General features: G+C 39.1%; 2 protein-coding genes across 5 annotated transcripts in view; one reads left to right on the plus strand and one right to left on the minus strand.

Annotated features, from left to right (window-relative positions):
• The window catches only part of MYLK4 (myosin light chain kinase family member 4), a 199,686-nt gene that overhangs the window by 120,757 nt on the left and 54,855 nt on the right, over positions 1-24,074 (minus strand). The gene's annotated exons all lie outside the window — the stretch shown is intronic.
• WRNIP1 (WRN helicase interacting protein 1) overlaps positions 18,363-24,074 on the plus strand; it is a 29,158-nt gene continuing 23,446 nt past the window's right edge. For both annotated transcript variants that reach the window (XM_031946946.1, XM_003760232.4), the window contains exon 1: positions 18,363-19,391. In XM_031946946.1, coding sequence (XP_031802806.1) covers positions 18,462-19,391 — 930 coding nt within the window. In that variant the 5' untranslated portion in view covers positions 18,363-18,461. The remainder of the gene's footprint in view (positions 19,392-24,074) is intronic.

Genomic DNA, 24,074 nt, shown 5'->3' on the forward strand with positions numbered 1-24,074 from the left:
TAACATATATTTCTACCATGTTTAACACATATTGGACTACTTACTTACCATCTAGGGGAAAGGGAGGGAAGGGAGGGAAAATTGGAACACAAGGTTTTGCAAGGGTTAATGTCAAAGAAATATCTATGTATATATTTTGAAAAACAAATAGCTTTAACAAAAATTATTGAATAAGAATAACATTCAACAGCAACAAAAAAAGAATTGTATCTACTGGAGTTGGGCTCCAAGTCAGGAAGGATTATGGTAGCATAAATATTCTTTACATGTATAATGTCATCAGAATGATTAGAAGTGGAGCTCTACTCATCTCTCATATCATATGTGTATAAGAACAGTATGATACTCTTAAAATGCTAAAAATAGATGCTGCTGCTTTTCAATTTAATTTAATTTAAAAAGTAATAATGTCTACTTGTACCAAGCATTGTGCTGGGTACTTGAGGTATAGAAGCAGACAGACCAAAAAAAATGGGACACTCTCTGGCCTTCAAGGGCTTCCATTCTCCTGGAATTTGGGGATGAGAAATGCAAATCAGTAAATACAGGCAAAGTCATTTTAAGAATGGGAGAGTGATAACTGAGGCAGTAATGGAAGTCTTTATGTAGGAAGTGGCTCCTGGGTATTATTTTAAAGGAAGCTAAGGATTTTATTTTGGAAGGCAGAATTGTTTCATTTATTTTTCTACTTATAAACCTCTCCACAAAAAAAATAAAAACAAAAATCCCTTCTGAAGAGCTTGTGGAGAGTTGGTCCAAGTCACCAGTGTTGTAATACAAGAAGATAAAATCCTTCCCCACATATGGCAGCTCATGGGGGATACCAGGGGAAAACATTTCAAAAGAGAAACAGTTAGTAGGGGAAGACTTAGTACAGTTGTGTCTTCTTTTCTTAGTTTAAATGCTATTTCACTGATAGGTTTTGTTTCTAATATTAAAAAAAAAAATCATTGCCACTGATTTCTATTTCCCGTGTCTTGTATGCAGAATAGATAATTTAAGCATAGAGACTGGTAGTATTACAGAGTGTTCAGGCTTGTTTACAAGTCAGTTTGACATTAGACTCTTGAAATTTTCAAGTGTCAAGGAACCAGTTGCTAAATTGTGACTAATCAAAACTAAAAATATAATAGAAGGGCAAAAAATTCAATTCAGTTCCAGGAATGGAAAAGAGGGGGTAAAGCAATTTTAATCTCATTTAAAAATTTTGAACAAAGTTCAGCTTTTTTTTTCAACCTTCATGATGATTCTTCTATTTATTATCCATCTTGTGCACTTTTAGTGCAACATGTAAATAGATGCTCTGTAATAGTTTACTGAGTTTGTCCATTTGGGGGAGGAGAAAAAACAACATATGTAAATCATCCTTAAAGAAAAAAAAAGAAGTCCTGCAAATTTTAACATATCATTGAATAAACCGTATGTACAAATTTTAGAATAGACTTTGATATGTGACTTGTAAAACCCTAATTAATGAATCAGAGAACTAAAGGTAGAGAGAGGGAAATTCTTTTTTTTTTTTTCTGAAGATAAACTTCAAATTGCTTCAGTCATCAATAGCTACTGTATTTGCTTGGGGAGATTTCTGAAAAAATTTCCTTGCCCAATTTTATTTTTTGCTTTTTGTTTTTTAAATCCTGAACTTAACATCAAATAAAATGGATACTTCCATACATATAATTTAGAGTAAGATGATATATATACATATGTGTGTGCATATATATATGTGTGTGTGTGTGTGTGTGTATATGTATATGTTTTTACATATATATAATATGAAACTTCAGGTCTTTATTATGTATAACTTTCTTTTTTCTTAAATATACAATAAATTCAATATGTGACTCTCCAAACTTCCTCACTTGTCTGTATTTCTTTCTTAAGTTTTTTCTGTTCTCTTCAGGGTATTAAAATGCTTTTGACTTTTTCTTTCTTTTCCTTTTTTGGTAAATCTATGTCTACAATTTTTATGCCTCCCACTGAGCCTAATCATTGAGAGGGAAAGAAGAGAGGAAAAATAATGTCTTTGTTTTTTTGTTTTTTGCTGAAGCAATTGGGGTTACGTGATTTGCCCAGAGTCACACACTAGGAAGTGTTAAGTGTCTGAGGTCACATTTGAACTCAGGTCTTTCTGACTTCAGGGTTGGTGCTCTATCCACTGAGCCACCTAGTTGCCCCCCAAATTTTTGATTTTGAAATAAATGGACTTTTTTTCTTTTAAAGAAAGAGACAGAGATGCTTGTATCTACCTGTTAATAAAGTGTTCTTTTTGCTAAAAAAAAAAAAAAATTAATGTCTTTGTAACAAATATGACTAGTCAAGCACAGAGATCTCTTTTTACATTTTATGTCTGAAAAGGTATGTCTTTCTCTGTAGCTTAGATGCATAACTTCTTTGTCAATAAATGAGTAACATGCTTCATTGTTAAGTTCTCTGGAATTGTACTGGTTGGTCATTGTACTGATCAGAATTCATATATCTTTTAAAGATTTTTTTTATTTAGAGGTATTGTTTGTATTGATTTCATGGTTTTAGTCACTTTACTATGTACTTATACAATACTTCTCAGGTTTCTCTGAAACTGTCCATTTCATTATTTTTACAGAGCCAATAGTCAAGTATGAAGCATTCACTATATACTAATCACTCTACTAAGCTCTGGAAATACAAGTATAAATCATGAAATAATCCTTACATTCAAAGAAGAAAAATAAATATACAAAAACTACATTGCATAAAAATAAAGTTTGAAAATTCAAATATGACAACATGATTAAATGCAAGAAGAAAGGCCACTAAAATTGAGGAAATTGGGGAAAGCAAACAGTGATTGCATCTTAAAAGGAGAAAGGAACTCTGTGATGGAGGTAAGAAAAAAATGTATTCAAGACATGAGAAATGATGGATGCAAAGGCAGGAAAACAAGAGATGGAATATTATGTGAAGAACACAGAAAATGTCAGCTTTGCTAGAGTATATCAATGAAGCTGAAAAGAAAGGGTAGGGACAGGTCATGTAGAGATTTAAAAGCTAAACAATTTATATTGTATGCTAGAGGCAAGAAAAAGATGAGTTTTTTGAGTAGGGTTGGAACATGGTCACATTTGGAAAATTATCTTAGTATCAATGTTCAGGATGGATTGAAATGAAAAAAGATTTGAAGAAGCAAGACCGATTCGGAAGCTATTACAGTAATATTCCATTTCATTAAAATATCATTTGTTTAGCCATTGCCAAATTGATTGTTATTGCCATTAGTATTTATGAATTTCCAAGTTGGAAATTCTGTTGATAGATGAGGGAATGAACTGTATTTTCATTATAACTGCCCAAATAAATGATTGAATAGGTAGAATCCAGCAAAAAATAGCAAATAGTTTTTATATATTTCAAATAGTCTCTATTTCAGTAGAGAGAGAAAAGGCAAAACTCGCTCAGAAAAGAGGTTGCAGTAACATCATATATTTTTTTTTCCCTTTGGGTTTATCATATATTACTTTTTTTTAAATTTTATTATTTTTTTTTATTATAGTAACTTTTTATTGACAGAACCCATGCCAGGGTAATTTTTTTACAACATTATCCCTTGCACTCACTTCTGTTCCGATTTTTCCCTCCCACCCTCCACCCCCTCCCCTAGATGGCAAGCAGTCCTATATATGTTGAATATATCGTAGTATATCCTAGATACAATGTACGTGTGCAGATCCAAACAGTTTTCTTGTTGCACAGGGAGAACTGGATTCAGAAGGTAAAAATAACCCGGGAAGAAAAACAAAAATGCAAACAGTTTACATTCATTTCCCAGTTTTTCTTTGGATGTAGCTGCTTCTGTCCATCATTGATCAATTGAAACTGAATTAGGTCACTTTGTCAAAGAAATCCACTTCCATCAGATTACATCTTCATTCAGTATCTTGTTGATGTATATAATGATCTCTTGGTTCTGCTCATTTCACTTAGCATCAGTTCATGTAAGTCTCTCCAAGCTTCTCTGTATTCATCTTGCTGGTCATTTCTTACAGAACAATAATATTCCATAACATTCATATACCACAATTTACCCAACCATTCTCCAATTGATGGGCATCCACTCAGTTTCCAGCTTCTAGCCACTACAAACAGGGCTGCCACAAACATTTTGGCACATACTGGTCCCTTTCCCTTCTTTAGTATCTCCTTGGGGTATAAGCCCAGTAGTAACACTGCTGGATCAAAGGGTATGCACAGTTTGATAACTTTTTGGGCATAATTCCAGATTGCTCTCCAGAATGGTTGGATTCGTTCACAACTCCACCAACAATGTATCAATGTCCCAGTTTTCCCGCATCCCCTCCAACAATCATCATTATTTTTTCCTGTCATCTTAGCCAATCTGACAGGTGTGTAGTGGTATCTCAGAGTTGTCTTAATTTCCATTTCTCTGATTAATAATGATTTGGAACACTCTTTCATATGAGTGGTAATAATTTCAATTTCATCATCTGAAAATTGTCTGTTCATATCCTTTGACCATTTGTCAGTTGGAGAATGGCTTGGTTTCTTATAAATTAGAGTCAGTTCTCTATATATTTTGGAAATGAGGCCTTTATCAGAACCTTTAACTGTGAAGATGTTTTCCCAGTTTGTTGCTTCCCTTCTAATCTTGTTTGCATTAGTTTTGTTTGTACAGAAGCTTTTTAATTTGAACATCATATATTTTTTTAAAATATGTTCGCTTCTATATTTCTTTTCTACAAATAAGTCTAGCTGTCTTTTGCTTTTATATTATCTGAACTTCCCTATATATCCTTTCCTCTCTTTCAAAGTGCTGAACTTTAATACAGAGTACAAAAGATAAAGAAAAAACAGTTCAGTAAAACTAGTCTACACATTAACCAAGTTTAATATTGCATGAATGTTCCATACTCACAATCCTTTTTCTTTGCAAAGAATAGAGAGAGTCCTAGTGCAATACAGGAGTTATCTTTTGATTAGCCTGTTCTTCTTCCTTTTCTATTTGCAGCTTATTTGTGTCCACCATGCCTTCCCAAAAATTGCACAAGGGCCAAATGAACCCTTTGCTAATATTGTGGAATGTTTGTGGACAGCTATCATACGAACTAATGGTGAAAATACAGTAACAGACATTTTGATAAGGCAACTTGCTAAAGGAAATGCTAATGAGGTTTGTAGAAGAATTATACTAGGACTACGCAAGGATGCTCTTTTAGATGAGATTATAAAATACTGTGCCACAGTGGGCACAAATGCCTTTTATAGCCAGGCTATGATGCAGACTTCCCAAGATTCCAACATGAGAAGACAGGGTCCCTTTTGGCAAGGGACTTCCAGAGAGACTCGTCAATGCTTTCAGTGTGGTAAAGTAGGGCATCTGAAAGCTCAATGTTGGTATAGAGACAGAGTGAGAAAACAAGGTGGGAGAACAAGACCCAAAACCCCATGTTCAAAATGCAACAGAGGCTTCCATTGGCCCTCAGAATGTAGACTGATTCAGGGAAACGGGATGGGGAACCCAGTTCCAGGGCCCAAGGCAAAAAACACTTGGGGCATGATGATAGCCGATAGTGCACCCAGAGAGTGCCTAGAAATCCAGTACCCAGCTGACATGACCAATCAGCCAGGAAGCCATCTGATGGGAGAAAGGGATTACACAACTAATCAGCCAGGAAGCAACTTGATGGGAGAAAGGGATTACAATTGGGGAGAATAGAGTTGTATGCAGCCGGGACAACTGAGATTCCCCCTGGAGAGGTGAAATCTGTTCCTCTCCGACCTATGGATCCCTTGCCTCCAGGCACAGTAGGCTTGACCATTTTACCTCCTGAGAGTACTTACCAAACAGTGTCCATCCATACACTGATGTGGGAAACTGGGGAATGTGTAGACAATATCTCAGTCACTAATACAGGTAGACAATGTGTGACTTATCACCCAGAAGAACTAGTAGCATCAGGTTTACTGATACAGAATCCTAATAAGCAATCGGGTGATAGTTGCCCAGATTCTGACTCCAAACAACAAAATCCAGGAATACACGGGAGAGCAGCTGTGACAGCTGACCGACCTATGCTCACTATCTATATAAATGGCATACCATTAGAAGAATTGGTAGACACTGGTGCAGATCGAACAATCATTAGAGGTGCCAGCTGGCCCAGTCACTGGCCAAAGATTAAGGCAAACACCTACATGTCTGACGTAGGGGGATCAATAGCAGCTGAAATTAGTGCTACCCCTTTGAGATAGACTTTTGAAGGCAAAACAGGAGTTTTAGTCCTTTTATAGTTGAAAAAATCCCCACCAATCTGTGGGGAAGAGACATTTTATAATAATTAGGGTTAAAAATGAGTACTTCAGTTTTTTAGGCAGGGCTGCTATTGAAGTTCTGCCAACACTTTCACCTGTTCCTATCCAATGGAAAACTGATATACCAGTGTGGATAGAACAGTGGCCCTTAGGTAGCAATAAAATTCAGGCCTTATTAGATATAATACAGAAGCAACTTTACCAAAGACACTTACAAACTTCTCTAAGTCCTTGGAATTCCCCAGTATTTGTTGTAAGAAAGAAATCTGGAAAATGGAGGATGTTGACTGATTTAAGAAAGGTGAATGAACAGATGGAAACTATGGGAACTTTTCAGCCTGGACTTCCATCTCCTACTCAATTGACTAGAGAATGGCCTCTTTGAATTATAGACATTAAGAATTGTTTCTGTTCTATCCCTCTAGATAAGGAGGATATGAAAAGATTTGCCTTTTCAGTGTCCAGCATTAACTTAACTGAGGCTTATAAAAAGATATGAATTGACAGTTATGCCACAGGGAATGAAAAACAGCCCTACTATGTGTCAAATGTATGTTGCTGCTGCTCTTACTCCAATAAGAAAAGCATTTCCAAAAGTAATGTTATTACATTACATGCATGATATATTGGGATGTGCACCTGAGGAACAAATGTTGGAAGATGTCTACAAAAGGCCATAGAAACACTAAGGAACTACAAATTGCACATAGCTTCAGAAAAAATTCAAAGACATGCTCCTTTTCAATATTGAGGATATGAAGTATACCCTAAGTGCTTACAGTACAAAAATTTTCCTTAAGAACAGAGAAACTAAACACTTTAAATGACTTTCAGAAATTGATAGGAGAGAGATGCACCCAGTATTAGGTTTGATTACCTATCAATTGCAACCATTATATGACATTTTAAGGGGCGACAGTTCTTTAAACTTACCACACCAGCTTACAAAAGAAGCTCAAGAGGCTTTGAGAGAAGTTGAACTGGCTTTATCCAATGTGGTTGAAAGAGTCACTCAAAAACCTTTGGAAATATCAGTTTTTGCTACAAAAGAAGCACCCACAGCAGTCCTTCATCAAGGAGATAGTATGATACAGTGGGTGAACCTCCCAGCACAACCAGAACAAAGCCTATTTCTTACCCAGTGCTTGTGGCTAGAATTTTATTAAAGGCCATTAAGGGAGAAGTACAATTATCTGAGATAAGACCTGACAAGATATACACATTTTATATTAATACACAAATTAATGTGTGCTGTGAAACCATCCCAGAGTGACAAATTTTATTATCCATGGCTCCAAATTTTACACACAGGTCTCCATTAAAGATAACCAGACTATTACATAATTGGCGATGGATTCTTGAAGAAAAAGTTTCTAAAGTTCCTCTTAAAGGACTAACTATCTTTACAGATGCATCCAAACATAATATTTGCGCTGTATACTCTCATGACTGAAATATAAAGAGAGTAGTCAGAACTCCTTTTCAGTCCACTCAGCAGAATGAATTTTATGCAATCACTCTAGCTCTTACTTATTATCCAGGAGATATAAATATAATATCTGATTCAGCCTATTCAGTAGGTATGGTACAAAGAATTGCCACAGCCTAAATAAAATTTGTAGCCTCTAATATATATCAGCTCTTTAAGGAACTTGAAGGGCAAGTGAGAAAGCATCCAGATAAGATTTATATTTTGCATGTTCACTCTCATAGTGGACTTCCAGGTCCTATTTTTGATGATAATTCAAAGGCAGATAGCCTTCTAACTATGTTGGCCAATACTCCTTCATTTCAAAAAGCCCAGGAATCTCATTCTAAATATCATCAGGCTGCTCGAGCTTTATGTTTACAATTTGGGATAACAAGAGAGGAAGCTAGGAGCATGGTAAAAGTCTGTACAGCTTGCTTTTCTTTCCACGCTACTACACTGCCTCCAGGGAAGAACCCTCATGGTTTGAGACATAGTAAAATTTGGCAAATGGATGTGACCCATTATAAATCTTTTGGTTGCCTGTCTTTCTTCCATGTTGTGGTAGACATCTTTTCAGGATTCACTTTTGCAATACCAACAGCAAAAGAGACAGCCTGAGTGGTCACTGAATTCCTTATCCAAGCATTTGCAATTATGAGTGTGCCACAAGCAATAAAGACAGATAATGGACCTGCATATACTTCTAAACATTCTGCACACTTTTGTGCACAGTATCAGATTTTACACACCACCAGCATACCCTTTAATCCTCAAGGACAGGCAATAGTAGAGAGGAGAAACAAAGACATCAAGACGCTCCTCCAAAAACAACAGAAAGGGGGAGCCACAGGTAACCCTAGAGAACTTCTAAATCTAGCTCTTTATACTATTAATGTCTTGATTTTTGACAAAGATGCACTGGCTCCGACAGACAGGTTTTATAACCCACCGGAAGGGCAGTGTCCAGTGTGAGCAGCTCCACTATCTTTAGATAATCACCATGTGATGTGGAGAGACCCAGAAAGTGGTGAATGGAAGGGACCATATAGGTTAACTGCTTGGGGGAGAGGGTTTGCTTGTATCTCTACAGGTGGAGAAGGAATCACATGGGTGCCAACAAGCCATATTTGCCTTGTCCATCAGAGAGAGACAGAGCAGACCCTTGAAACGAAGGAGAAGACCCAAGAAACATTGGGTGGTTCCGTTGCTGACTGTGACCACCACTGAAAAAGCATGGCAGTTATGGCATTTGAATCATAGACATCAAAAATTGTAGGGCTTGAAAACCCTCAGGAATCATTGGATTCTCTGAGACATGGTAAGACTGTTGCAAGACTTCAAAATCTGCTGGAATCATTGGATTCCCTAACACATAAAAAGACTGTTGCAGGACTTCAAAAGCTTGTGGGGATCATTGGATTCCCTGGCACGTGAAGCAAGGGATAATAAATTGGTTTTGGACTATCTCTTGGCTGCTTAAGGAGGCATATGTGTCACTGTTGTTTACATACCCTCCTTCTAAGACTTCTGGAAATCTTTTACACCACCACGTTAATTTATATTGTTATATCACTACTTGCATGTACAATTCATGTTTGTTACACCACATTAAGCCTGTACCAGCTGTGGGGAGAGTCATCACTAATAGTCTGTGCTTTATTGCTATGTGCTTGTGTAATACTTCCCATGCTGATGGGTTTGTGCATACCTGTGTCAAATAAGACCCTTCAGCCCAGAAACCTATTAGCCATCCCCACTTCCCTTTGGTGCTTTTCACCTCCCTTCCTGAGAAATCGGGGGTGGGGTGGGGGGGGGGAAAGGCATGATCACCTCCTTTTTGGTGTTTTCACCTCCTTTCCTGAGAAGTCAGGGAGGGTGTGATCACCTCCCCTTGGGGCTCTCACTTCCCTGAGAGGTCAGGGATAGCGTGATCACCTGTGTTCTAAAACAAAAGAAAGCAGGAGATGTAAAGGGCTGAAACTGAGCAGATGCACTGAGGTTTGGACAAGCAGGCCTACTTATTGTGGCAAGTGTTTAACTTTTATAGAAAATTAAAGTCGATGATCTTTGCCTTTTTCTGTTTTCCATTTTTGGGACATCAATGACTTGAATATATCTTGAATAGGTATAAGTCATCACAAATGTTCTAGTCTTTTCATATTAGTCTTTCTTATATTTTAAATTTATTTTTATTCTGAACTTGAACACCAAATAAAATTTTTATTTCCATGTATATGAAAAAAGTTTTTTTTATACACGTCAGAAAAAAATATCCATGAAATTAGGTCTTTATTAAATATAGCTTGCTACAATGTTTAATACAAAGTACTTAATATTTACTGAATGACAGAAGTGCAGCCTGTTGTTATTGTTTGTCCTTCCTTCTTGAAGAGGACTGTGTTGGATGTAGAAGACCCTTACCCAAAATGACTACTCAGAGATCACTCAGTAGAAAACAGAAAGGTCGTTATTATATATATATATATATATATATATATATATATATATATATATATACATATATAATTTTTTTTTAAATTTTATTATACCTGGAGAGGATGAGCTGTTCTATCACAAGATAAGGGAAAGATAAAACTCTGGTAGGAGGGCTAAAGATACATAGCTTTTATACAAGAGATTACATCACAAGTAAGAAAGCATTGAGAAGGGGAGGGGGAGGCATCTAATTGGTTATTGCTATTCAGAGAGATTGGAATGGAAGGTTTCTGTTTCCCTGAAATCGCATGATTTCTAGGAAACAGAAAATCAGGCCTTCAGGCTTCAGAAATAGCTGGCCAAGGCTCAAGTAACTATGGGCCTGCACATGTTATACAGGTCATAGGGGAAACACAGAAATAATGAAAATAAAATACAGAAAAAGAATTCACACATTCCTGCAAGTTTTTCACCTTATCTCTCTGTTCCACACAGGACCATGACATCAGGGAGGTGATGCCATGACAGGCAAATGAATTAGGTTTAAGTGAGGGAGGACTGGGCAAGGTCACCTGCCTCACTTTCCCCTCCAGGGCCATCTGGGTCCAGATCAAGAAGACTGGAAGATGGCCCTAGATGAAATTAGATTAACTGCTAAAACCTGTTTTCTTTACTAAAAACCCCATATGGATATGCTTTTAAAGGTCTTTTTAAGCTAAGCTCTTCAACAGGTCTCAGTTTGACTGAGGGCACACCCATTCAGTGATTAAAGCTAAGTAGCAATTGAGGCAAAGTATCCCTGGTTTCACCTACTCCAAAACAAACTAAATAAATAAGTAAATGAAAAAATTAATCTGGGAGGGACAGACCCTCAGAGTTTCTGACCAAAGCAAAAATGATTGCTATTTATACTCAATCTGAGTCAATCAGGACTCAAACAATGACCAAATGGGGCTTGGCTTAGGACCTATGGCTGGGTGGCCAATTAGAATCAGATTAGTCCTAGTCCTTAAGAAAGAAATCTAGCCAGTAAATCCCAAAATATCTTGGGAGGGTGCACATTTCAACACTAATCACTTCTTCCTGTTCTGTTCTCTACATTTAAAAAAAAAAAAAACATGGCTCAATAATTACCCCAAAATCCCCTCAATCTCTCATTCATCCCTACTAGAAAAGGAAAAAAACAAACAATGAATTTCTTGTAATACATATAGACAAACAAATCAATTTTGTTTAGTCTTTCTCCCAATTAAATGTTGCTTTAGATCTTTTTTTAACTAATCAATAGTCAGATTACAGACACTTGATTGTAATATGACTCATACCAGCAACCAACTGTCGCAATTCTCTTAAAATAGAGTCATTTTCGGTTTTGATACTAGGCTTTCTAACTCTCTTCTGGGAGAAAGTGTTCATGGTAGATAGGTGTGAAGCTGCAAGGAGTTAGCCTGTTTTATTTTTCACACGAGCCATGTTTATTCATCTCCCTTTATGTTGACATTCACCTTGAAGTCATAGAACATTCAAGTACATATTAACTTGGAGGTCTTTGTCAAAATTTTCATTTATATATATATATATATATATATATATATATATATATATATGAGAAAACTTGATAATACATTTATATAAATTAAAACTATATAACACACATAAATATATAAAATATCTTTATCTTCTACATGATGATGAACCCCATTCTCCCAAGTCTACTTCTCTGCTTCCTTCCTTCAATAGTTCTACTTCCACTCCTGGATCCCTTAATTTGGGGGAATATTTTCTTTAGCTTTCTCTCGGTACACTTTTTCTCTTGGCAATCTAATTTACAATTCTGGCTACAAGAACTACCTCTATGCAGGTAATTATCAAATCTTCCTCCTCTATTCTAACCTCTCTTTTGAGTTCTCTCCCAACCAACATTTCCAACTGCTGATAAGTAGCTTGCACCTGGATGCTCCACTAGTTCCTCAAATTCACTATATCCCAAATTAATTTCAGTACACAGATATTTATAAAGTACATGCTATGTACAAGGGACTATGATAGGTATTACCCTCAAGGTAGTTGTATTTACAAGAATGAGATGGGAGAGATACATGTTGTATAGATAAGTAAACAAGTAATTTGAAGAATACTGAGGGCAGGAGGGATATTGAAGTCTTCTGGGATGAGGTGGCAAATGAACTGATCCTACAAATATTAAAAAAGTATTGGAGGAAAAGGATAGATTTAAGGGGAAATATAATGACTTGGATTTAGTGACAGTACATCTATTCCTAAATTTCCAGTCTCCTATATTCATAAGATTGTTATGAATTCCCATGCTAACCTGACACTTCTCAACATCTTGTCAGTTCTTAACTTCTCTATTATTTCTACCCTAATAGGATGAAACAAATTAATATACATATGGTGCTTTGTAAACCTTTTAAAGAGTAGAATTTGTTAGTTAACTATTATTAGTATGAGTGGACAGTGATGAGTGTGTAGTCAGACAGGCCTGGGGTCTAAATCTTGTCTCTTAATCATGATTTGTCTCTTTATAATAATGTTTATTGCCATAGTTGTTTAGTGGTATTAATGGAGTAAGTTAAGACCCCAACAAAAACCAGGTTTTTTGGTATCTAGATAGATTATAAGGAGGGGTGTTAACAGGAGAGGACCTGAATTACTGTATACTATCTGGAAGCCAAGCTACTCCCAGAGGCAAGCAGAGAGAAGCACTGATAAGAACCCTTAAGTGGACCTTTTGTTCTTAAGTAAATCCTTTGTTCCTTGTTTGACAAATTCGAGATCCCACAGTTTACCATATTCAATCAGAAAGTTATAAAGTCATGAAGAGGTGCTCCAAATCACTATTGATCAGAGAAATGCAAATTAAAACAACCCTGAGATACCACCACAAACCTCTCAGAGTAACTAAAATGACAGGAAAAGAGAATGACTAATGTTGGAGGGGATGTGGAAAAACTGGGACATTGATACATTGTTGATGGAATCATGAACGAATCCAACCATTCTGGAGAGCAATTTGGAATTATGCCCCAAAAGTTATCAAATTGTGTACACCCTTTGACCCAGCAGTGTTACTACTGGACTTATATCCCAAAGAGATATTTTTTTTTAATTTTTTTTTTATTTAATAGCCTTTTATTTACAGGATATATGCATGGGTAACTTTACAGCATTAACAATTGCCAAACCTCTTGTTCCAATTTTTTACCTCTTACCCCCCTACCCCCTCCCCCAGATGACAGGATGACCAGTAGATGTTAAATACATTAAAATATAAATTAGATACATAATAAGTATACATGACCAAAACGTTATTTTGCTGTACAAAAAGAATCAGACTCTGAAATATTGTACAATTAGCTTGTGAAGGAAATCAAAAATGCATGTGTGCATAAATATAGGGATTGGGAATTCAATGTAATGGTTTTTAGTCATCTCCCAGAGTTCTTTTTCTGGGCATAGCTGGTTCAGTTCATTACTGCTCCATTGGAAATGATTTGGTTGATCTCGTTGCTGAGGATGGCCTGGTCCATCAGAACTGGTCATCATATAGTATTGTTGTTGAAGTATATAATGATCTCCTGGTCCTGCTCATTTCACTCAGCATCAGTTCGTGTAAGTCTCTCCAGGCCTTTCTGAAATCATCCTGTTGGTCATTTCTTACAGTGTTCTGTAATATTCCATAATATTCATATACCACAATTTATTCAGCCATTCTCCAACTGATGGACATCCATTCAGTTTCCAGTTTCTAGCCACTACAAAAAGGGCTGCCACAAACATTCGTGCACATACAGGTCCCTTTCCCTTCTTTATAATCTCTGTGGGATATAATCCCAGTAGTAACACTGCTGGATCAAAGGGTATGCACAGTTTGATAACTTTTTGAGCATAGTTCCAAACTACTCTCCAAAATGGTTGGATTCGTTCACAACTCCACCAACAATGCATCAATGTCCCAGTTTTCCCGCATCCCCTCCAACAATCATCATTATTTTTTCCTGTCATCTTAGCCAATCTGACAGGTGTGTAGTGGTATCTTAGAGTTGTCTTAATTTGCATTTCTCTGATTAGTAATAACTTGGAGCATCTTTTCATATGACTAGAAATAGTTTAATTGTCTGTTCATATCCCCAAAGAGATATTAAAGAAGGGAAAGGGATCTGTATGTGCCAAAATGTTTGTGGCAGCCCTCTTTGTAGTGGCTAGAAACTGGAAATTGAAGGGATGCCCATCAATTGAAGAATGGCTGAATAAATTGTGGTATATGAGTGTTATTTATTACTCTTCTGTAAGAACATGACAAACAGAGAGACCTGGAGAGACTTATATGAATTGATGCTGAGTTAAGTGAGCAGAACCAGGAGAACATTGTACACAGCAACAAGATTAAATGATGATCAATTCTGATGGACATGGCTCTCTTCAACAATGAGAGGATTCAAACTAGTTCCAATTGTTCAGTGAAAGAGGACCATGGAAATTGAGTGTGGGCCAAAACATAGCCCACCAACTCTTTCTTTAGGAATTTTGCCCACTTTATAGTTGTGGGTTCATTTTTTAGGAACTTACTATGTCTTAAGATATCTTTCCCCTTATTAACTGCTAAAACCCCTTTTCTTCACTAAAAACCCCATATGGATATGCTAAAAACCTTACTGCAATGAATTCTTTGCCTCTTGTGTTGGGGACAGTCAGCCTACAAATCCTTTTGAGACACTCTGAAAGACAGCCTGTAATCCTAATATACTTTTAGGGTCCTATATCCCCTCTTGCCAACATCTGGTGACAAACCCCATTAATATCAGTTCTATATGACCTCATTTTTTTTTTTCAGCAAGCATACTGGAGTGGTCTGCCATTTCCTTTTCCAGCTCATATTACAGATGAGGAAATTGAGGCAACTGGAATTAAGTGTCTTGCTCAAGTCACAAGGCTACAAATGTTTGAGACCAGATTTGAATTCAGAAAGATGAATCTTCCAAACTCCAGGCCCAGTGCTCTAGCCACTACATCATTTATTAAGTTGCCCTATAATAAGAATACTAATATCTATACTGACTACCTGACAGAGTAGTGAGGTTCAAATAAAATGACAGATGGGTGGACAGGATAGATAGGATTTTTTTAAGCGCTCACTATGTGTTCCAGGCTTTGTGCTAAGAACTGGGGATACAAATGCAAGTCATACAGTCCCCTGAGCTCAAAGAAATTTTATTCTAATGAAGAAGACAACAGATAAAGGAAGAGTTAGGAAATGAGAGGAGGTAGAAAGAAGTACATGGTTGGGAAATGTTTGCAAAGTAAGATAAAAAGTTATCTGCGAAATTTGCATATGCAACAAAACATCTTTGCAAACTTTAAAGTGTTATAAAATTTCAATTATCAGTACCACTACCACCATCACCAATATGGACAGTTTGCCAGAACTCTCTTAATGTGTCTTTCTGCTTCCATTTTTTCCCTCTTTCCAATCCATTTTTCACACCATTCTTAGAACCACCATTCTTCTGCCTTAATATTACTCTTCTCAAAAATCTTCAGTGACTATATTGAAGTCCTGGGTTACTAGGTGGGGCTGGCAGAGAAACAGGGATAAGATTACTCCCTGAAACAAGCAGGGAAGAGCCCTGTTGCATATCAGTTCAACCTTACAGTCCCACTCTTTGTGGAGGTTGTGGGTAGCTCCACCTTGGTATGTCCAGTCAGAAATTAAGATTATGTCAAACCCCCAATGTTAAATTTCCCCTATAAATCTGTCCATGGCTCATGCCATCTTTGCTGAACTCTTTTTGGGGTATAACCTGCCACAGACATTCTGCTTCATAGTGTCTTTTCTCTCATTTCCACCATGCCTAATGGTGTCTTTCTCCTTCTTATACACCTAACTCTTTTAGAGTGCTAAACTCCTTTATGGAGTTATCTTCCAGTCAATGGCATACTCCCACTTCACGGCATTTTCCTTTGATGGATTCTTCCACCATTCCTTGATAATCCTATTCTCCCAAATCTATTTCATATTTATCATTCATGGTGTCTATTACATCTCTTCATTTTGTCTGTAACTTCTAAATAAACTTATCTTTTGCCAAAAAGAATGGCAACTATGAATTTGTCACATGACTGATGCTCAACAATTGCTTTCCTAAATCTCATCATTATCAGTCTGGTTCTGAACATTAAACACATTAGCTCCACTATTATTTACTGACAAAATTTTCTAAGCTTTCTTTCCTCCACAATTTGGTATTCCTCTAGCTTTTCAGTCATATATTTGCTTCCCTCCAGGCTGTGTGTGCAAAGTCCTTATAATGTTTCCTCTCTTTCCACTATGGCTAACATATTCCCAATTTTAATCCTATCTTCTCAGCAAATCATACCTGATTCCCTCAGGTTATTTATGGCTTCTTCCAAAGACCTCACTAAATTTAGCTTTACTTTTCTTTCTACTGCCCTCCTAAAGTTTACCTGATTGTTGTAAGAATCAAATGAGATAATTTGTATTTTCCGATACTTTGCAAATCTAAAAACACTTTATATATGTTAGCTGTAACATAACATAAAGATGTTCATTTTATATGTCTTTTATCTCCCTACTCAAGAGTAAGCTTCCTAAAGGTAGGGGTCACCTGTGTCTTGGGGGCCAGCATCTAGCTCAGAAAAACCCTTGACAAATGAAGGGGATATGGTAAAAGAAAAATTTATGGTCCCTTACATGTTTAAATCTATTATCACACATATCATACTTTAGGTGTGGAAGTGGATTGAGTGCCATAATTGGAGTCAGAAAGACATCTTCCCGAGTTCAAATCTGACCTCATTCACTTACTTACTGTGACTCTGGGGGAGTCACTTCACCGTTTGCCAGTTTCCTTATCTGTAAAATGAGCTAGAGAACAAAATAGCAAACGACTCCAGTATCATTGCTAAATAGAACCCAAATGAGGCCATGAAGCGCTCAAAAAGCCTAACCTCCCCCCCCCAAAAAAAACAAATAAACAAACAAAAAAAAAAACACAAAGCCAGCTGAACAACAATAACATGCTCTGTACTGGCCAGTGACTTAAAATGAATTGTTGAATGGGATATCTTAAGAGCCTAAAAAGACCTTGGAGGTTATCAAGTCTAACCCCTCCCCCTTCTCCTCACCCCCCCCCCCCCCAATATTTTACAGATTAAGAAAGGAGAAGCTCAGGTTGGGTACCGGACTGGCTCAGTCACCAAAGAAGGAGGGACAATATGATCACTCTGGAAGTTCCTATTCTGGTCCTTCTTACCATATTAGATGATCAGATAAGTTTAGAAGACCCTTTAACGATAATTCTAATTTGACAATTTGAACATGGTTAAAGCAACTTAATAAAGGTTGCAGTGACTCTCCATTTTCTCATTCGTAAAATGTTAAAATGACAATAATGTTTGTAAAAATAACACTAAGAACGTTATTGTGAGGAAGATGCCTGATAAACGTTAACGTTAAAACCCTTTCTAAAGATGTAATAATGGTGCTGCTGGTGGTTTTATAATAAAACAAGGGGGGGGGGGGGGTGTATGCGCGCGCGCGCGTGTGTGTGTTTAAAAAAAAAGAATACTATATTCCTGAGTTGCAAACCTCAACTCAATCAAAGGGCTCTTTCTCTAACTCCCCATCTGTTCCTAGAAGTTCAGGGCAGCTGAGAAGGATTAGGGGGGGAAACTGTCAAGTCTAAAAGGCGGACAATAATAGTTTTACCCCCGCAGCTCCCAACCCCATCTAGAAGCTCTCGAATTTGAAGCACTTTTTTCCTCCGCCTAACTCTGAGGCCCTGGGAGGTAAAGAAAAGACACAAAGTAGCGGCGCTTCCCGCCAAGACCACCCCCAGGGCTCTTCTTCCCCCCCCACCCCCACCCCCGCCCCCTCCTCCGGCAGCGGAGCAAGCAGGAAGTGGGGCTGGGCGCGGCCGAGCCCGGGCGACGGCGGCGGCGGGACTACAGCTCCCGAAGTGCTGCTCGAGGCGCCGCAGGCCCGAGCCCGGGCCGGGACGGGAAGTTTGGAGTGCCCCTTCCTTCCTCTCCCTCTCCCCGTTCCCGGACGCGTCTCCGGCCGGACTCCGGGCGTCCCAGAAGCCGCCCGTCAGTTTTCGGCCCCGGGGCTCCCGGTGGAGGCCTTTGCTTCTTGCAGGGCCTGGGAGCCGGGACGGGTTCCGGCGGCGGCCGGAGCGGGGGTTGGGCGAAAGAAAGGGCCGCGATGGAGGTGAGCGGGCCGGAAGACGACCCTTTCCTGTCGCAGCTGCACCAGGTGCAGTGCCCGGTGTGCCAGCAGGCGCTGCCCGCCGCCCACATCAACGCGCACCTGGACAGATGTTTGCTGCTGCACCCGGCCGGCCTCTCGGAGCCCGACGACGACGAGAGCCTTGGGTCAGCCGAGCCCGGGAGGAGGCCGAGCTCACCACCGCCACCACCGCCACCGCCGGGCAGCTGCAAGAGAAGGCGCCTGTCCGGAGGCTCCCTGCGCCTGCCTCCCGCCACTCCGACCGGTGAGAGCAGCGACGGCGAGGCCGAGGAGCCCGACGAGCCAGGGCCACCCGACGGCAGGGACCCTTACGACCGCTGCCCCAGCCCCTGCGCCGGTGCCCACGGCATCCCCGCCTTCGCCCGGGGCCCGGCCGGGAGTCCACTACCTCTGCGGAGGAAGGTGTCCGGTAAAAGGCCAGTGGCGGCTGCAGCCTCGGCGTCCGCCACCGCCTCCTCCTCAGCCGCCGCCGTTTCCGCATCCCCGCGGTGCTGGAAGGAGAGCGAGCGCTCCGAGGACGACGAGGATGAAGACGACGACGAAGAGGTGGCGGCCGCTGCCGCGGCGGCGGCGGCGGCGATGGGAGACGAGGACGACGACGAAGAGGACCGGGAGGACTGGGAGGTCTCGGCGCCCTCCACCGCCGCCTTCCGGGAGAGCGCCGGGCACCTGGGCCCCGGGCGCGCTCAGCCGAGGCCCCCAGCCCGCGAGGAGATCTGGCAGAAGCTGGTGGGCAAGCCTCTGGCCGACAAGATGCGCCCCGCCACGCTGCAGGAGTACATAGGGCAGAACAAGGTGGTGGGCCAGGAGACCCTGCTCAGGTCCCTCCTCGAGTCCAACGAGATCCCCTCCCTCATCCTCTGGGGGCCCCCGGGATGCGGCAAGGTGAGTGGGGCGGTCGCCCTCAGGGAGGACGGGAGCCCTTCCCCCTTCCCCCATCTCGGAGCTAAGCTCTCTTTCTCTTAGTGCCCCGGGACCTATTGTTAGTGCTTTTTAAAATGCCCGAGTTAATACGATGGCTCAGAGGCCTAGGCAGCTGCTCCTAGGAGGGTGCAAACTTCTGCCTGAATGATGCAGAGAATATTTTAACCCAAAGTCCTCCCTTCTCTTTGAGTGACCAACAGATGCCAAATTAGAGCTTTAGAATAGGAAGGACCTTGGAGTTACATTCTAGTCCCACTCCCTCGTTTTACACATGATTCACTCTAGGCTCTAAGAGGTTAAATGATCCTCCCAAACCCACACTCCTCCTGTTAAAGAAAAAGTTCTAGGATGTAAACCCCGATCCAAAATGTGACTCCAAATCCTATGTGCTTTCTTTGCAGCTGACTGCTACTTATAATTCTGTAGCTTTCGATTGATGTGAGACAGTAGAGTCACAAGAGATTGAAATAGGACAATCAATCAGCCTGCATTTATTAATCGCCTCCTATATGTAGGCATTGTGCTAAGGGTTGGGAATAATAAAGGAGCAAAAGACAGTTCCTTGTAGTCATGTAATGGAGCGCACTGACCCTAAATTACAGTTGACACCTGCAGCTTAAAAACTTGAGGAATAACTCATCAGACGATAACAAGTGCACTAATTCTTTCTGATCACTCAACCCGCTTCAAAACCGAGATAAAATAACTAGGGGCCAGAAATGGGTTCAATAGACAGATATTTTTAAATTCAAAGTATACCTTGCATTTGTACATCTGTTTTTCATTTTAGTTTATGTCTTTTACATACATTATCTCTCACGTTCCCTTCCAAAGTTGTAAAGAACACAGACTTTACAATTCCCTAAAGTTACTGTTGCCCATTTTACAGAACGTGACATGGAACCAAAGGGGATGTGATTTGCCAAAAATTTACTGAGCTAATGAATCTCAAAGCTAGGGCACTGGAAATCACATTTTATACCTTTTGGAAAGATGCACTAGGTGCCTACTTTTATAAGAAATAACTTAATAACAGGATATGTCTTTATTTGTGAACTTAATTGGATTGGATTCATTAAGCCAAATATAACATTCATCCTTTTAGTTATTAAAGAGAGACAATTGTTGAGTCTCTGGAGCTAACCTTAGGATCAGAGAACCTGATTAGAAACAAGGATTCATGGCCAGGTGTAGCCCCTGACAGTTAATGGATGGAGAGATTCTGCTCAAGTCACTCCCCAGTGCTCCTCGCAACTAATGGTTGAAGTTCAACTTTTATAAACTATGATAGACTTTTCTCTAGAGATTGTAATACACCAATAAGTATATTTAATACACCAATAAAATTCAAATCACAGTCAAAAACAAAATATACATGAACCTCATTATTACTAGAAAAATAGAGTTCAGAATTTGGTTTTGGAAGTTTTACTTTGGCCAATTTGACATTTCCAATTAGTAGCTAGAGGGGTCTGGAAGACCTGCTCTTGGCCATGTGAGTCTCAGCATTCCAGGCCACCTTGTAAATATAGATTATAGATGAGTTACCAGACTGCTTCTACGGAGGGAATTTCTATCCTGGGAGTTCCTCTTATTGATTATTTATTGGCCTATGGACCAAAAGAAAAGTTTCTTTTCCAGGGAAAGAATTGCCCTCCCAGTGACATAATTGAATATTACTTTAACTCTAGTCCTGTGGAGACAAAATAAATAAGCATCCTTTGTTATTATTTCAGTTATTTTTTGCTGATTATTAGCTCAGAGCAAATGGCCAGAGTAAGATTTAAAAAGTTGTTTGTGGAGTGTCCTTTACTATATTAGGGATGCCTGTATTCTTTGAGTGACAGCTGTACTCTAATTAAAGAAAAAAAAATTCTCCCACTATCACTCTATTTCTTCTTTTGGCCAAAACAAACAAAGGAAATACAAGGGATACAATACTTAAATAACTGAGTATCCTGGTTTTTTTGCACTCATTTGTCATCATACATCTACATGTCATCTACATTAAGCACTATCCCCTCCTCTGTCCCCTTTGGATGGGGGGAAAAACACATCAGTTCCCAATCCTCTTGGTGTCAAGAGCAGGTGTTAGGACTTTTTAGAATTGGGTGTTTGTTGAAATTTAAATACATGGTTCTGAACAGAAATTTGATGGGCTTTTCTCTTAGTAAACAGTAAAAATAACCTATTTTCTAAAGAAGTGTCCTAATAAAGTGGAGGGGAGGGCAGTTATTTTTCAATTCTAAAAAGTGATGTTTTAAAATGTTTTTACCCTAGCCTATTCAGTATTAAAGCTGCATTCTTCTAGTCTAAATTGTATAGGAAGAATCTAGTGACCATTTCAAGACTGGATTGCATACAAGCAATTGCTAAGTAATGTGGCAGTTCTGTTTGATAAATATTATTTCAGCTTTAAGAATAAATTGGAGTCAACTGAGTCTTATTTTGTATTTGGTGCTATTCTTGAATCATATAGATACATCAACAAATAGTAAGAGTAATAGGCATCATTACTTGTAATGCACCTACAATCTTAGTAGGATTCAAGTCTCATTTTTATGATAGATAAATTAATCACTAAAGAACTTGTAAAGTTGATCATGTCGCCAAACATATTTCATTTAAACTCTTTTTCATGACATTTTGGAATTATTCTACAAACACATTAGCCTATTCATTTTCCTCTTGAAATGCTAAGGTACCATAATAATTAAATAGGACTCAAAAGTGACAGCATGGAGGCATATTTGTTTCCTTATAGTTTTTGTCGTTCTTCCCTTGTACTTATACTTTCATTGATGGAGTGCCTAGTTCAGAAATTTTACTTACCAATGCTGATTGGTTTAGGTAATTTTGGGAGAGTTTCTTGGTGGCATTGAGAAATTTAATGCTTGGCCTCTCCTGCCCCCCCCCCCCCCCCCCCCCCCCCCAAATGTATCCACATTTGAAGGATTTGAGGATTTGAATCCCAGGTTTTCCTGATCCTGGCCTTCTGGTCACTATACCAGACTGCCTTCCACCTGGTTCCTTGCAAAAAAATCGGGAGAGTATAGAAAATAATGTTTCATCTTAGTATGAACTCCCCTCACCCCTTCATTTGCCACTTTTTCCTCAGCAAGTCCATATAGGAGAAAAGGTCAGTGGTCTGGAAGATGTTGTGGGTATGCAAAAGAAGCTACCTCCCTATCTTTGACTAGGAGGCCAGGAACTTGTTTGGGCCACCAGGGAGGTTGTGAGAAAGCAGTGCTTTCCATTAAACTTCTTTTAGCTGTGCCACAATTTTTTTTTTTTTTTCTCTTAAGATTTTTTTTTAACAGGGAAGGGAAAACAGAACTATGATTTTATTGAAGAAATTCCCTCAACCAATACATATTGAATCTACTTTGTTATTTCTGGTCTTAGTTGCTTGAATACTGTATCTTCTTGACTAAGGTCTATCATCTGAACTGCACCTTTGTTTTTTGAGTATTGAGTCTTTAATTTCAGAGTTCCTCACTTGGCATTTTATCTCCTGAATTTGCAGTTACTGTTGTGTGTGTAAATTAATCCAAACCTCCAAATAACTTTTTTGTTTTACTGTAGTTCTGAATATTTTTTCCATTGCTATCCCTTCCTGACTTAATTACTTTTCTGGTGTGACCTTTGGGTGGAGGGGTGGAAATTGGTGGAATGATGCTTTTCAGAAGGTTTGTCCTTCAGCTTCTTGTGGATCACTACTGAAATGGATGTACTGGCATTGGGGCCCTCACATGGTGAAGAAAAGGTGTTTGGGGTTGTATTGGCCATAGGAACAATGCTACATGAGATAAGGAAGTAAGCTCATGGCAACGGGCCAGGCAAATGGATTTAGGAGGGACACTGCTTAATGGGATGGTTGCTGACCAATAGTCATGGCATCTGTGATGTGGTAAGCTGCGTTCCCAAGGTCAGGGGATGTGCTAGAAAAACCAAGAGCTGGTTGTTGTTATTGTTGTTTGTCCTTCGTCTTGAAGACAACCGTGACAACAGAGAGATGATGACATGCATGACATGCAAGTGAATTTGATTTAAGAGAGGAGAACTGTGCAAAGTCACCAACCTTACTTTCTCCTCTGGAGCTGTAAGAAGTGATGAATGAGGAAGAGGATGGTTTCAGAGAAACCTAGAAAGACTTATATGAACTGATGCAAACAAAGGGAATCGGGAGATCATTATCTGCAACATTGTAAAAATGATCAGCCATGAGCTGCTCTCATCAAGACAGTGATCCAAACCAAATCCAAAAGTCTCATGATGAAAAATGGTATTTATCTCTTGAGAGAGAGTTTAGGACTTCTGAATGCAGATTAAAGCATACTTAAATTTTTTTTAATTTTGTTTTTGTTTTGGCTTGTATTTATTTTTGCAACGTGGCAAATTGGAAATATATATTTTGCATGTAGTTTCTTTTTGAAGGTTTTAAATTTTAAACTCTTTGAACAATTCATTAAGATCTAGGTTGCTGTTAACAACAAGGAAGGGATTTTGTCTTCCTGAAATAGTTTTCCTTTTCATCCCTTTTCCCCCTTTCCCCTTCTCCCCCAATCTCCTTTCTTCAGCCTAGACTTATCTGCCCATATCTTTTAATAATAACAAAGTAGGTATTACTTTTTTGCATTGAAA

Source organism: Sarcophilus harrisii, chromosome 1 (assembly GCF_902635505.1).
Source record: "Sarcophilus harrisii chromosome 1, mSarHar1.11, whole genome shotgun sequence".
NCBI lineage: Eukaryota > Metazoa > Chordata > Mammalia > Dasyuromorphia > Dasyuridae > Sarcophilus > Sarcophilus harrisii.